Source organism: Pristiophorus japonicus, chromosome 6 (genome assembly GCF_044704955.1).
Source record: "Pristiophorus japonicus isolate sPriJap1 chromosome 6, sPriJap1.hap1, whole genome shotgun sequence".
NCBI lineage: Eukaryota > Metazoa > Chordata > Chondrichthyes > Pristiophoridae > Pristiophorus > Pristiophorus japonicus.
The window spans coordinates 189373629-189386643 of NC_091982.1; the positions used below are offsets into that span (position 1 = coordinate 189373629).

The 13015-nt window shown below is 38.9% G+C and overlaps 1 protein-coding gene across 4 annotated transcripts in view; it reads right to left on the reverse strand.

Moving 5' to 3' along the window:
• Positions 1–7798, reverse strand: part of LOC139265910 (ephrin type-B receptor 3-like) — a 105572-nt gene extending 97774 nt beyond the window's left edge. For all 4 annotated transcript variants that reach the window (XM_070883492.1, XM_070883489.1, XM_070883490.1 and 1 more), the window contains exon 1: positions 7682–7798. In XM_070883492.1, coding sequence (XP_070739593.1) covers positions 7682–7736 — 55 coding nt within the window. In that variant the 5' untranslated portion in view covers positions 7737–7798. The remainder of the gene's footprint in view (positions 1–7681) is intronic.
• Between the last annotated feature and the right edge of the window lie 5217 nt (positions 7799–13015).

Below are 13015 nucleotides of genomic sequence, written 5' to 3' on the forward strand. Positions count from 1 at the left end.
TCTACCTCAGTTGATACTCTGAAAATAGTAGCATTAAATTATTTAATAACCATGTTTACTGGGACTGTAGTTGCCATAAATTTAGCATTTTAATTTCTGCTAATGTCACTTTCAAGATGGTGAATAAAACCTTCTGGAGATTAAAGTTGGTTTGCATAAAGATGTGATAAATATTGAGATGCTGCCGCATTTACATAGCTCAGACTAAAATCAAATATTTAATAGAAATATAATTTTCTTCTAGTTTCATATTTGATACCATACTTGTGGTATAAACAGAATACTGGATGTTCATTTATTGAATATCTAACTTAGTCTATTCATAACTTATAGAACTTATAGACTTACAAAGTTCACTTGTATATGTAATACTTATGAATGATTTGTTCCCTTCTATCCTAGACCAGATTCTGTAATCAATGGTTTGCTATTGAGCATCCTCTCCCAGATACAATTGCCCACAGTATAGATCTTATACAACTACACCAAATACACTTATATACACACTCGCACATAGATAAGAAAGATTACAATACATGTATATCGAGGCCCCGAGGGTTGCTTAGAGTGAACCAGACAGACACCTAATGTCCCAGCACAGCATACCACCACCCTCCGCCCCCATCCCGCAGCACACACACACACACACTCAAATACAGGCTGTATGACTGATCTAATGCGCACAGTTCACACATCATCTGACAGTACACAGAACCAAACATATTTAATATGAGTATCAAACTCCATTTCCTCATCTGTAGTTTTGGGTTAAGCCATATTTGTCTCCAACCTCAATAAACTCCCTTCATACACACACTTGTCTACATATATACACACACATACATGCATACACACACACATACATATACACGTGCACACATAATATGTACACACATATACACAAACCCTAGCTCATGCAATTCATTACAAAGAAGTGATGTTTCACAACAAAAACTTGCTCTCAGTACTAACTGTAGGGGCAATAAATTAAGTATAATAAAAATAACTCTTTGATTCGAAGCTGAACCGTTCTGTGATGGTATTGTGTGATTTGTTTTCAAGTGAAATAATTTGTACTAATTGGGAATTATTGGAGATTTTAGACTCACAGCATTCATTCTTTAATCTTCTGCATTTATCTTAGTAATGTTTGAGGTTGGAACCCCGTGAAAGTTAGCAAGATTTTACTGGATCTGGCTGTCTGCACTCAGTCACAAGTCTCAACAAACTGCCAGCACTGCAGCACTATACGATCTGCCGGAGCAGAGGCAGGTACAGACAAAGGAGAAAGGATACATGATATAATAATGGGATTCTAATAAACAAAAACCTTCGTTCGCAACTAGAGAGAGTGGATGAAATGCACAAAATTAAATTGCAATAAAACGGGTCCAGTGTTAGCCTGCTGGTTACAACAAATTGAACCCACTTATACCTGACTGTAAAGTACGTTTGGTGTGTTATAATTTTGCAAATTTACTTTCTATCCTCAATTGCATAACCAACATAAAAGTATTTTGTGCGATTAAAAATGAACTCGTTTGCTGAATAACACTATTGGTTTATACTGATATTATTGATTACATTGACCAGACATCCCTTTTGTTTCCCCTAGCCTGCTTCTTATTATTTCACTTTCTTTGATTTTTTATGTAGTTACTGACAACTGTTCTTGACACTAGCTTATTTTAGTACCCATTGCACCACCCATCAGATGCTGTATTCCAGATCATCACTCCCTCTTTCCAGATCCCATTGTATTTGTCCCATTTCGCTATTTCGCTTCCTGAATCCTTGCTATTTTAAATCAAACTATCACAATGTTGTGTTCATTCTTCCCACATTAACTTCAAACTCTCGCTGCCTAAAATTGTTTATCAAAAAGCAGCAGACATTGGACTGCAAAACATCTGGCCAGCTGCAAACACCATCGATCACTAATTGCTGCCTTGCAAAGGGAGGAATCAAAAGCTCCATTAGTGCTTGGAGTGTCATCCTCAGTGAAGCACTCATGCTCATTGTTGTCTCGGAGGGCCCTTGACAGAGGGAGTCATTGACTTTTTTCACAGGCTTGTCTGCTGAGTGGGCTGTGTGAAGTACTATTAAGGCGTTGGTTGTGCATGTGTATAGTTGATGTTTAAACGTGATCCCTTTGACTATTCAAAAAAATTGATTTCACAGCCAGCCTTGGAAAATTAGGGTTTTCTCACACTCTTTCTCATCTATCTTTAAGATATTAAGCTATATATTCCATTCTGGCATTTATACATTTATGACCCACTATGTTCTACTGCCGCACAAACAAAACCAGCTCATCTCCAATTGTATTAAACATCAATTTGAACAAAGGCTATTTGAAAAAAAACGTCAATCATACTGAAAATTGTTTCTTTTTACCTAATGCAGTTCTTAATCAATTAGATATTGCAGTACAAAGTGAGCAACAAAAGATATGCTTATTGTCAACACAACATATTTAAGAAACAAATGTGCAAGGCATCAGGACACGGAACAAGATTGCAATGATTCTTTCTCACAGCTAGTCAAAAGTGGCATTTGAGGTTAAATTAGAATTTATTTCATTATCATGGAGCTTTCCTTCCAATCTGATTGTAAGTCATGATCTCTGGTCTTTGATTCATGTAGTGTAAATGTTTCTTTAATATTCACTGCAGTCTGAATCTAATTCAGTTTAGAACAAGGCAGTCTTTGAACCAGCAAGAGGAAAAGACACCAAACCTAGTATTATGGAACCAAGGGAACACCCAACACATCTCAATGCTTTTTGCTGCATTTTAAAGGCAGTATTTACATCTTGATTACATTTGAGAGTCAAAGTTTATATATTGTCACTTTAAAAAAAATCTCATGTTACTATTCAAAGTTACCTAAGGTTTTAGTTAATATTTGTACTGTTGGTTAGCCGACAGCTGCCTACCCTACAGCTCCCCCTCTCATCTAAAGTATGATTCTCGGTCCCACTTGCTACAGTTCTTTCGACTGTTAGTATTTACATCTCCTAAAATAACTTACTAAAATGTACACTATTTCTACGTGTACTACCTTACTCAACCAAATGGTTGTTCTAATCAAGAATGTATGGCCTACAAATTCCATATAATGATGCAATAATTTGACATGATTGATTACACATTTAAAAGTAAGGGGTCAGAATGGCAGAAACTGGTTAAGAAAACGTGGCACCAAAAATGAAAAGACATAAATAATTAACAAAATACGAGAAAGAAATCCTCAAGGTTTTAAAACAAATTGTGAAGGAAATTAATGTGCCCTTTTGCAGCAGTGTCCTGCACTACCAGGACTCATCATACATTTCAAATGTAATCCAATTTGCCTGTCGTTTTCCCAATAAGGCTCCTTCGGTATTGTGCCAATGCTATTTCTGCTTTTCCATCAGCAAGTTCACGACCTCTCCCTGCCCTCTTGATGACAGTTCATGCCTCAGGATTAAAAACTGCAAGCTCTCAGTGCATTAATTCTGCAATTCATCATTCTAGTGCAAAAGGACAGTTTCTGTTGAAGGACACCCCTGCAGATGCTTCAGAACTGGTTCCCAACACATCAGCGGCACGTTTATACTCAAATACTCAATAGCAAAGGAATCAAGGCATCCAAGGCAGATTTAAATCAAGGAACCACAGATGTATGTTATCTTTCCATCTTAATTTATTTCTTATTATTCTTTAATTAACATTGTCTCCAGCTTACTATCCTGACCACAGCCTGAACATTATTGAAGCCAAGTATAGGTGCGATCGATTTTGTGGGTGTCGTTAATTTGAAGAAGCAATCTAAAAGTGCACTATTTCCTTTTGTTTTTATCTGTGGTAAGTCTTCGTTTACAGCGGTCTGGGTTTTCATTATCTGCCCACACATACATACCACCAGTCTAATCACCAACCCTGAAATGTTTGTTCCAATTCACTTGTGTGGCAATCTACAATGCAGACATTATGCACACCTCACACACAGAGATACAGGTAGGGAGGAGAAGATCGAGTTGTTCGAGTTTTTTTTGTTCCACGAAATGTATCGAGTTGCAAGCAAGGAACCATTTACTTTGTGGCGCCCCATAATAAAAATATTATCAAATGTCTGGATTAGAGATGAGCTGTTTATAAATAACTGGAAGCGTTGCCGTGCATATAGTACTCCCAAGAGTTGTAAACCGAACCACAACCCGTTGGTTATAATGAGGCAAAAACCACTCCTCAAAAGGGAAAACAGTGAAACACCAATTCTTCTTCCAGTTGTTTACTCAATGTGCTGTCATGGTATCTGGGGGATTTGCTTCCTTTAAAAAAAAATCCACTGAAAGGAACTGAATCCGCCAGCCCTTGTGCTGAAAACAGCAGAACAAGAAGGCATGCAACTCTGAAAGCAGAATCTACACCGAGCTGCCACATGAGCAGGTTTTTTTTTACCATCCTGCATTCTTTAGGTCGGCTTCCTTTATGGAAATGTAGAGGGAAGAGAAGGGGAGTAAAAGCCAACAGTAATGTGTGAAATTCACTTCAGACAAAAGGATCCCAGGAGCACACTGAAATTCACACCGCCCGGCCTCCTTCCATGTCTGCATTGGATGAGGGAATGCGCCGGGTGCGCCATCAGCTGATCGTGATGCTGGGACACCGGGGCGCAGGACCACAGTCCCCGCAGCACAGGTCGGGCCACGGCCGCAGCTCAACGCCCGACATGTGAACCCCCGTCTCTTTCTAGCGAGTGACCCCTGCCATGCAATATGCCAGTCCGGCTCCCGTTAGCAAAACGCTCATTGAGCACTTCACGTCTGCCGATCTGTACCAGCCATTATAGCCCATAATAGTAATGATTCGCAAATATAAGGAATCAGTACGTGGAATTTCAGTAATATTAGTTATTTTGCCAAGGTCCAGCGCTTTATCTATGCAGGGAATGTAAATGGATGGTACAAATGTGAAACTGATGCTTTATATTTTGTGCATTTACCAATTTCATTATGGCGCGTCACACAGGAATTCATAATTCCAGAATCAAAATAAAAGCATAACTGATATAAATTTAAGCAAAACAATATCATATTTGTAGACAAAAATGATTAATCCCATTTTAGGATTCCTCACAAAAATGGACATCTTTTAGTAAGCTGTAGTGAAAACAAGAACATTGAAGTTTTCAGTTTTAGAAAATAAAATTCTGAAAAGTCCTGAAAGGTATGTTTTCTGGTTTTACTACTGGATACAATATAAATTATCAAATGTTCTTATATCATTAAATATGGTGCTTGTACGTTTAATTTTGTATTATACATCGTTTTAACATGTATATCATGTTTTTTAATTCACGGTTATGATGAAGTCAGAATATCTCAGAAATTTGAATTCTTACAATTTTATTAATTGGGCATATATTAAATTTGGAGAATTCATTGGGCAACCTTTTTAAAATATATTTCTCTAAATACGCATTTGGGACGTAACTTGTACAAAAGGTCCCAATGCAAAAGTTGACAATGCAGGATTTTTTAATGGCTGACTCAAATTTTATATGAACAAATGTGTAAATTATATGCTGGGGTTAAACACTCAAACTGTACATACTTTCTGTGAATCTCCTGGCAATGTAGCATTGGGGATGTCTAATTACAGGATGCCGCCCAGGAAAGCCGGGTGTTGTTTTATGAAGTTTCAGAGAAGATCAAACAATGAAAATAAGCGCTCCATCGGTTTGCCAGAGCAATACATAAGCTGAATTTGGCGCAGGGCTTATAATGGGAATATTTAGTCTGAGCTATGATTTGAAGTGAAGCAATTTTCTCAAAGTGAGACAACCTTGCCTTGTTACCGTCGCTTCGGAACAAGTAGCCTGTGTCTGATCGCAGCTCCACCGCTCTGGATAATGCACTTCTTTGGGCTTGTACTTGTATTCGGAACATGTTCGAAAGGCGGCAGCGGCGAATTTAGCGCAGGAAAGGTTGCTCTAACTACTGTGATCCTGTTCGTGGGGAGAATTTTAATTGTATCCTGTTAACCGGCGGCCCAGCGCGCTGTGATCACTCTGACAGTTTAACTGAATATAAAATACAGAACCGTTTACAACATTGAGAATGTACAGGAATTGGCAGACTGATCGTTGACGTAGAGGAAGATATAATATCAATTATATTCCAGAATTTCTAGCTGTCACACAGCCACTAATGTATAGAAGAGAATTACAATCTCTGCTGTAGCTCACCTTAATGGCAATATACAGAAATCTAGAACCGCTAACGTTACATCCCATTATTGAATAAATCTCCTCGTAAAGTTCCATGTTTATAGACTGACTGAATAACTTGTACATATTGTCGAGTTGAAAGCTTGAGACCGAAAGCATCATGGACGCCAACAGTCAAAACTGATGTATGGGCAACAAATAGTTAAAGGCATTCTGACCACTTTTTCGGCGTACGCAGACAAAATATAAACTCGCCTAACACTGCACGCAATTTGCAGTGAATATAACTACCCGTGTATCTCGGCTGTAAGAGGCAACAGCAGCTCCTGCATACGTTTGGCAGCCATCTACTTCCAGTCGATACAAATTCCAGTCAACCTTGTTTCTCCAAAACAAGGCCGACTGAGACCACACTTGTCATGTTATTTCTACGGATACCAAACTTTGATTGGCGTTCATAGGTGGCCGATTCACACTGAGTTAAAATACTCTCAAACCCTGAACACTTTGATTCAAGATGACTCGGATTTCTAAGCCATCCTCTGTAACTCTGAAGGGGCTGGGGGCCGCTGATGCTTGCAGCTAATCCCCATATAAAACGTCACCAAACTTTTTTTTCCATATCTTCCGCTGCAAGAAGTTGCTTGTTACTTTGTTTACCGTGGCTTCTAAACTGGGCAATTAAAAAAAATCCTGCACTTCCAAACTACATCACCGTCTGAAAGATCCGGGGTGCCCTGTTTATCATAATCTTGTTTAAATTTGCACCGACGGAACAATGGTGCAGTGTAGGGGACAGCTCGGCGGGTCGGGTAAGTGTGGTGGTCCCTGTTACTGCAAACTGACTAGTGGCCTCGACATGGCAGAGAAAACTCCAGGAGGCGGCTTTTAACTGCCAGGTACAGGCAGGTTTGGCCGATCGTCAGAACCGATCGCAAACTTCGTGCCCAAGACTTTCTCAGCCCCACAAAAGCACAAGCGCAGAATCAAGCTGCAATCCTCAGAATGTATATCCCAGAATGTATGGCTGCACCCTAGTCGGCAGCACTCTTGCCAAAAAACTGTTCTATATACTTGAAATTTCAACCTGACTCTTTCTTCCAAGTATTATATATATACTGTACAATTACCTAAACCGTAACCATATGCATCGTTCCTAAAGATAAAAGAAACCAGCAAATGCGAAGTAATGAACTCCAAGACACAAGTTTATGCAGTAACTGTAATCGTATAAACTATACGTCCGTGATAGGGTGGCTTGGTTTGGATAGACGAAATTACTCGTAAAACATAAGGGAAAATATCTGGATCGCTCTGTTTTCCTATCAGGTGGACTCAGAGACTTGCATGTAGCTGCCGCGATCTTGTTGCCTTCTCCGTGCCCCTGTATGAATCCAATGGAAATTGCTGCCTTTCATCAAATGTTAAGAGCAATGGGACCTCTGAAAGAGACAGGCTGTCCTACCTTCAACAGCCATCGTTAGCGGGAAGAAGAAGTACAAAAGCACCGAGATATCCATAATGTTAACGTTGGCCACTTCCCCCTCTCCTAGACTCGTCTTATTCCAGTGCTGAGCTCACACTGCTCTCTCGATCGCTCTGGCACTTCGTCAGGAATCAGTAATGAATGAGTGCGGCTTGCTGGGAAAGCCACTCGGGTTGTCAGTCAGAGAGACCGGTCCGCCCACAGATTCAGGGATTCATCGCTGCGCCCGGGAGGCTGGTCCCGGGCTTGGATGGTGTGGACTGAGCGCCTCCTTCCGGCCGCCGCCACCCTCAGCTCACAAGCAGCACCGCAAACTGAACGAGAACCGGACAAATGGACACCAGCTCTTTAAAAAACCTGCAGGGCTTCACCCGGATTTATTGATTTATTATTCAAATCATTGAAGGTCACACATATATTACTGATTTCTTAACTGCAGCGCAGTGTATAAAACGTATTGACAAATAGGTAATTACACGGGGATACAGATAATTTGTTTATCGATCTCACCAGTCTACTTGTCATATTGGCATCTTACCAAGTTTAGAATCTTCAAAACCCAGCCGCTGCTTCGCCACTGCTTCTCTAACGTGTAATACCTTTTAAGTACTTTGTATTCGTATAAAAATTACATAGCCCGCGAGTTAAAAAAAGAAACCAGTATTTTTCTGAAATATATACACTGTATATATCGTTGACAATATCAGACCTCACGTCTGAAGGTTATGATTACTGTAAAATACAAAAAGTGCTGTTTTAACAAGGAACGCACATCTGTTCAGGTGTAAAACAGGCTTGTCGGTCTTTGACGCTCGATTTAATTATAGTCTTTAATAGATGAAAACAGCATAACAGAAAATAGCGCAAGAACCGAAAATTAACGTTTTAAACTGTTCAATGCATTATCCTTGCCACAATATCTGTGCGTCTTTCATTAGGAGATACCGAATATTGTTTATAATTGGCTTTATTTTCAGTGTGAAGCACCATTTTGGCAGTGTTCACAGCTCGTTTCCACTTTTTTCAGAAAAAAAAAGTTTTTTGTAGAATGTAACGATCATGAATCGAAACTGTGGTTGAGTGTGATATTGCTGAGAACTATTTGGTAAAATCCTAATTCATTAGCATGAACAATAGAAAGCCTGCAAATCACATTACACCTATAATAATGGTCCTTTCGCACTTCCGAAACAGTTACACTGACTTAATTGGGATAACTGATGAAACATTCAGTATCCAGCGGTGAACTGTGATTTACTTGTGCGGAATGGCTCTGAAAAATGGAGAACATGTCGATTCGCCCTTAAGTTCCCGCCTGTAGTAAGAATTCCACTATACTTGTCTTGGTCTCCTTATCGACTTCTCCTAGTTCGGCTGATTCAACCGGTGTTGCTTGTGCGTGTGTGTGTGCTGCACCGAGGCATGCAAGCTTTATAGATATCTGGTCACAATTTGAACAGTTTCGATATTTCCCGATGTACTAATTTCCCTGTAAACTGGCTGTAAACTCTGTGCGCATGGACAAATACTATAGTTGAAAACTAAGCATATTACGCGCCTCGTTGAATTCAGTGAATATTTACAGAAATTACAAGGACATTTATTTGTAAACATCCAAACAGTAAATTCGCCCGAGCAAATAAAGGACTCAGACCCGTATTGCTTCATGTTAACAATGGGGACTGTGTAGAACATGAATCCTGGAGGATGATACTGAGTCTGGCTGAAGTTTGGCAGGTAGAAAAAATACCAGAATTTAAAAATGTCTGAGCTTGTCAGCAAAATGGTACTTCAGTAGAAAAAAAACATTTTATTAAAACATTTAATTAACAATTGGGAGTTTATAGAAATAATAAAGAGGCAGATTTGGGTTTTAAAGTACATGCTTAATGGGCACATACTTAAGTGCAGTCGGCTGAATAAACAACTTGCAGCAACTTTCAATTTGTTTTCAATTTATTAAGTGCAGTGATATCACAAGCATGGTCACATCCATCCTTATTATACACTAGTAAGTTTACTTAAAAGCATGTTTTTCTCATCCCACCCTAATCCGTTTAAACGTTCCATGCTATATATGTTCCACACTACATCATATCAATATTGTTTTTCTCCCACTTTAATGTATCACGGATGTCATTTAATGCAATAAGGTTGATTTTATAAATCATGCATCTAATATTTAATTTAAATGTAATGACCTCGAATGATGAAGACATCACGATACGTTGGCTGTTTTTGGTTTTTCTGAGGTATCATTGCATAGAAACATATATCTTTACAGAACAGGTATCAAAAGAAAAAAAACTTCAACTGCATCGCTGTGATGTTACTGAGAATTCTTATAATTCAAAGCTGAGGCAATTCTAAGTTTGAGTTAAAAATTCACTTCTCTTTTTAATCCCCCACACAGGCCAATGCAATGCTGCATTTTCTCTTCATTGACCTTTAGCAAAATCGTAACAGTCCCTAACAAGCATTTTGTTTCTAGTTTCTAGTCATTTGAGAATGTGAGGGAAGCTCAGATTGGTGCTCCCGACATTTTTTTGCTCATCCGCTTACTCACATCTCCTTTTGCATTAGAATCCACGCACCGAGGGGGATGTCATCTAGAGTAGCTAGAAGCTTGACTGTGTCCTGGCATTTATAGAGATTATATACATGTAAGGCCTGCATTTTTAAGCTTTAATTTGATCTATCGAAATGTCACCTTATACCTTATGGAAATGATTGTTCCTTGAACTAATTAAAACAGAAAGTGGAAATAGTGTTTGCTGTTAAAAACAGACTTCATACATTCATCAGGCAGAAGACTTGAAAGTAAAAGCAAACACAAAGCAGCCCGCGAGTGTGTTTCCCTCACCTAAAAGGATTGTCTTACAAGGAGGGGTAAAAATCGAAGCAAAGGCCCACTGAAAACACAAAAAGAAATTATATAAATAACAGGAAGCGTCGTGAAAACTAATACATCCTAGCATTAATTTTCTCATGAAAAAGTATGACATTATCCACACAGGTACAACATATGGCCTTGTTATTATCAATACATTTCTATAAGCTATATTCATATAATCGTTTTGTTACAGTAACACCCCTAAAACTGGATTATTATTTTAGATTATGTTGCAATTATTATCAATGGATGGCATTGTTTTATCATTGTTATTCGTGAATATGTGCATATAAACTATGCTCTTATTTGTATGTATATTTGCAATGTGCAATATTATAATTTGCAAGTATTTAATTAAAGGCACGTTGTTATTTTCACATACATTTCCGACAATAGATGCAGTTACATGTAACAGAGAGGAATTGTTTAAAAAATCGTTACTTCCGATGATCTCATGTCACCACGGTTTCTATCCTGACTCTGGGAATGAATCAGACAGGTGAGCCACAACCGGGAAACGACTCATCATCTAGAACTGCATGAGTCACCTGTATTCTTCCATGAAACAAGGCCGTTCCTCTGCACAGTCTCTAGCAGGATTGCAAACCATTTTTAAGACACACATATAATTCATCGAATGTAACGACTGATAATGTGACACTTTACTATTAACGTATACAATAGCAAACAGGCTGTAAAGATAAGGCTGAGTACTTAAATATTGCGTGCATGTTAATTCTGAAGGTTATACCGAGGTTTGTGAGTCTACAATATGGTTGTGTGACAGTTTCCCCTCCCAGTGCTGTCCTATTCCAGTTCCCTGTTAATCTATATCAGTATTCGAGTCTTTATAAAGTACAGGTAACACTGAACCTTCGCTGACAGTGTTATTACTACAAGACTGAGAGGGTAACTTTAGCGCCGTTTCTTCCTCCTTTGGTTTACTTTTTATACACTCTTCCCCCCACCCCCGCCCCTCTCTAATTCTTTACTTGCGCATCTGTCTGTCGCTCAAGAACAAGTCGCGACCGGGCAACGCACCCACACCCCAGCATTCTTCCAACGCTCTGAGTTTACAGGCGGTGACAACTCATGCATAACGTGCCATTTACATAGCAGGAAAATAAAGTATAACAAAACTAATTGTAACAAAGGACAACATTTAAACACATCAAATAGGCAACTTCAGCATTCCTCCATACATATGAATATATGTTTGTTTATGTGTCAATATGTGTACGAATAACATCTGTGAGGCGTATTAGATGTATTTACATCCTGATATTCAGTAAAGACAAATGTACTCTCCGTTAAAAAAAAAGGCCAGTGTTCCTTTAACCATATCCAGCAAGTAAACACGCCATTTGTTACCAAGCCGTCATCTTGCCCAGCCGAAAGTCAATGTCAGGTAGAGATGAACTGAAAGTTAATGAATTGGGCGGTCTGAGATGTTGCAGAGACGGGTACATTAAATCGGTTCAATTTCTTTGGGTAAGGGAAAAGTTTCTCACAGAAGCTGAGCTATCAGCAGCAACCTTTAAACCCTTAAAATTGTCCTAATCTCTGTAATGGAAAAAATGAAATGAAGGGGTTAAATGTACAATCCACTTTAGGTTAAGCGAGCTGTGGCGACGCTGGCTCTGGGAAATGTCAATCTGATCTTCACTTCAACCACTTCTGTGCGTTGCTCAACCTTCCATCAGAATAATTCGGTAGCCATGAATTCTCTGATCGGATGATGTGCAATAAGATTACAGTGACCAACGATCGATTAAATGGCTCCAGGGAAATTTAAAATACGCGGTTTTCAGCGAAAGGTTTGACATCAAAGCAACTCTGTTCTCGGTTAATTTCTTGACACGCGCTTCAGACACTTGCGTTTTATAAGGTTTCGACAAAGGAATTTTAAACTAAAGATACCAAACATTGCAAAGAATAAAGGCAGAAGATAACCAAAGTTGAAAGGGCATGTTTGTTCGGCGTCTGAATCAAATAAAAATAACCTAGTTATAGGTTTATGTTCTCTTTCTTGCCCCAGACAATTGTTTAAAGAACGTCAACATTTCTCCTAAGTTGAGCAGTGATTAAGGAGAAATATTAAACCAAGCATAGAGATCTAACAGCACGGCTTTTTGCACTTTCTCGTTCTTGTCGATCACTGCATCGAACACCTGGATTCCCGGTAAACAGATTGCTGAGACAAAGTGAAATTGTTTTTAAAATACTGAGATATTAATTCTTTGTTATAGGTGTCGACATATAATATTAAAGAGAAAATAAATGGTTGAGAAAAATATGGTACAACAATCACTGCGAACCTTTCAGCAAAGCATATCTTCAGGTGTCTTTCTAATGGCACTGTTGGGGGGGGGGGGGGGGGGATTATGTGTATTAGACTATTGTTCCGACAGTTTATTCAC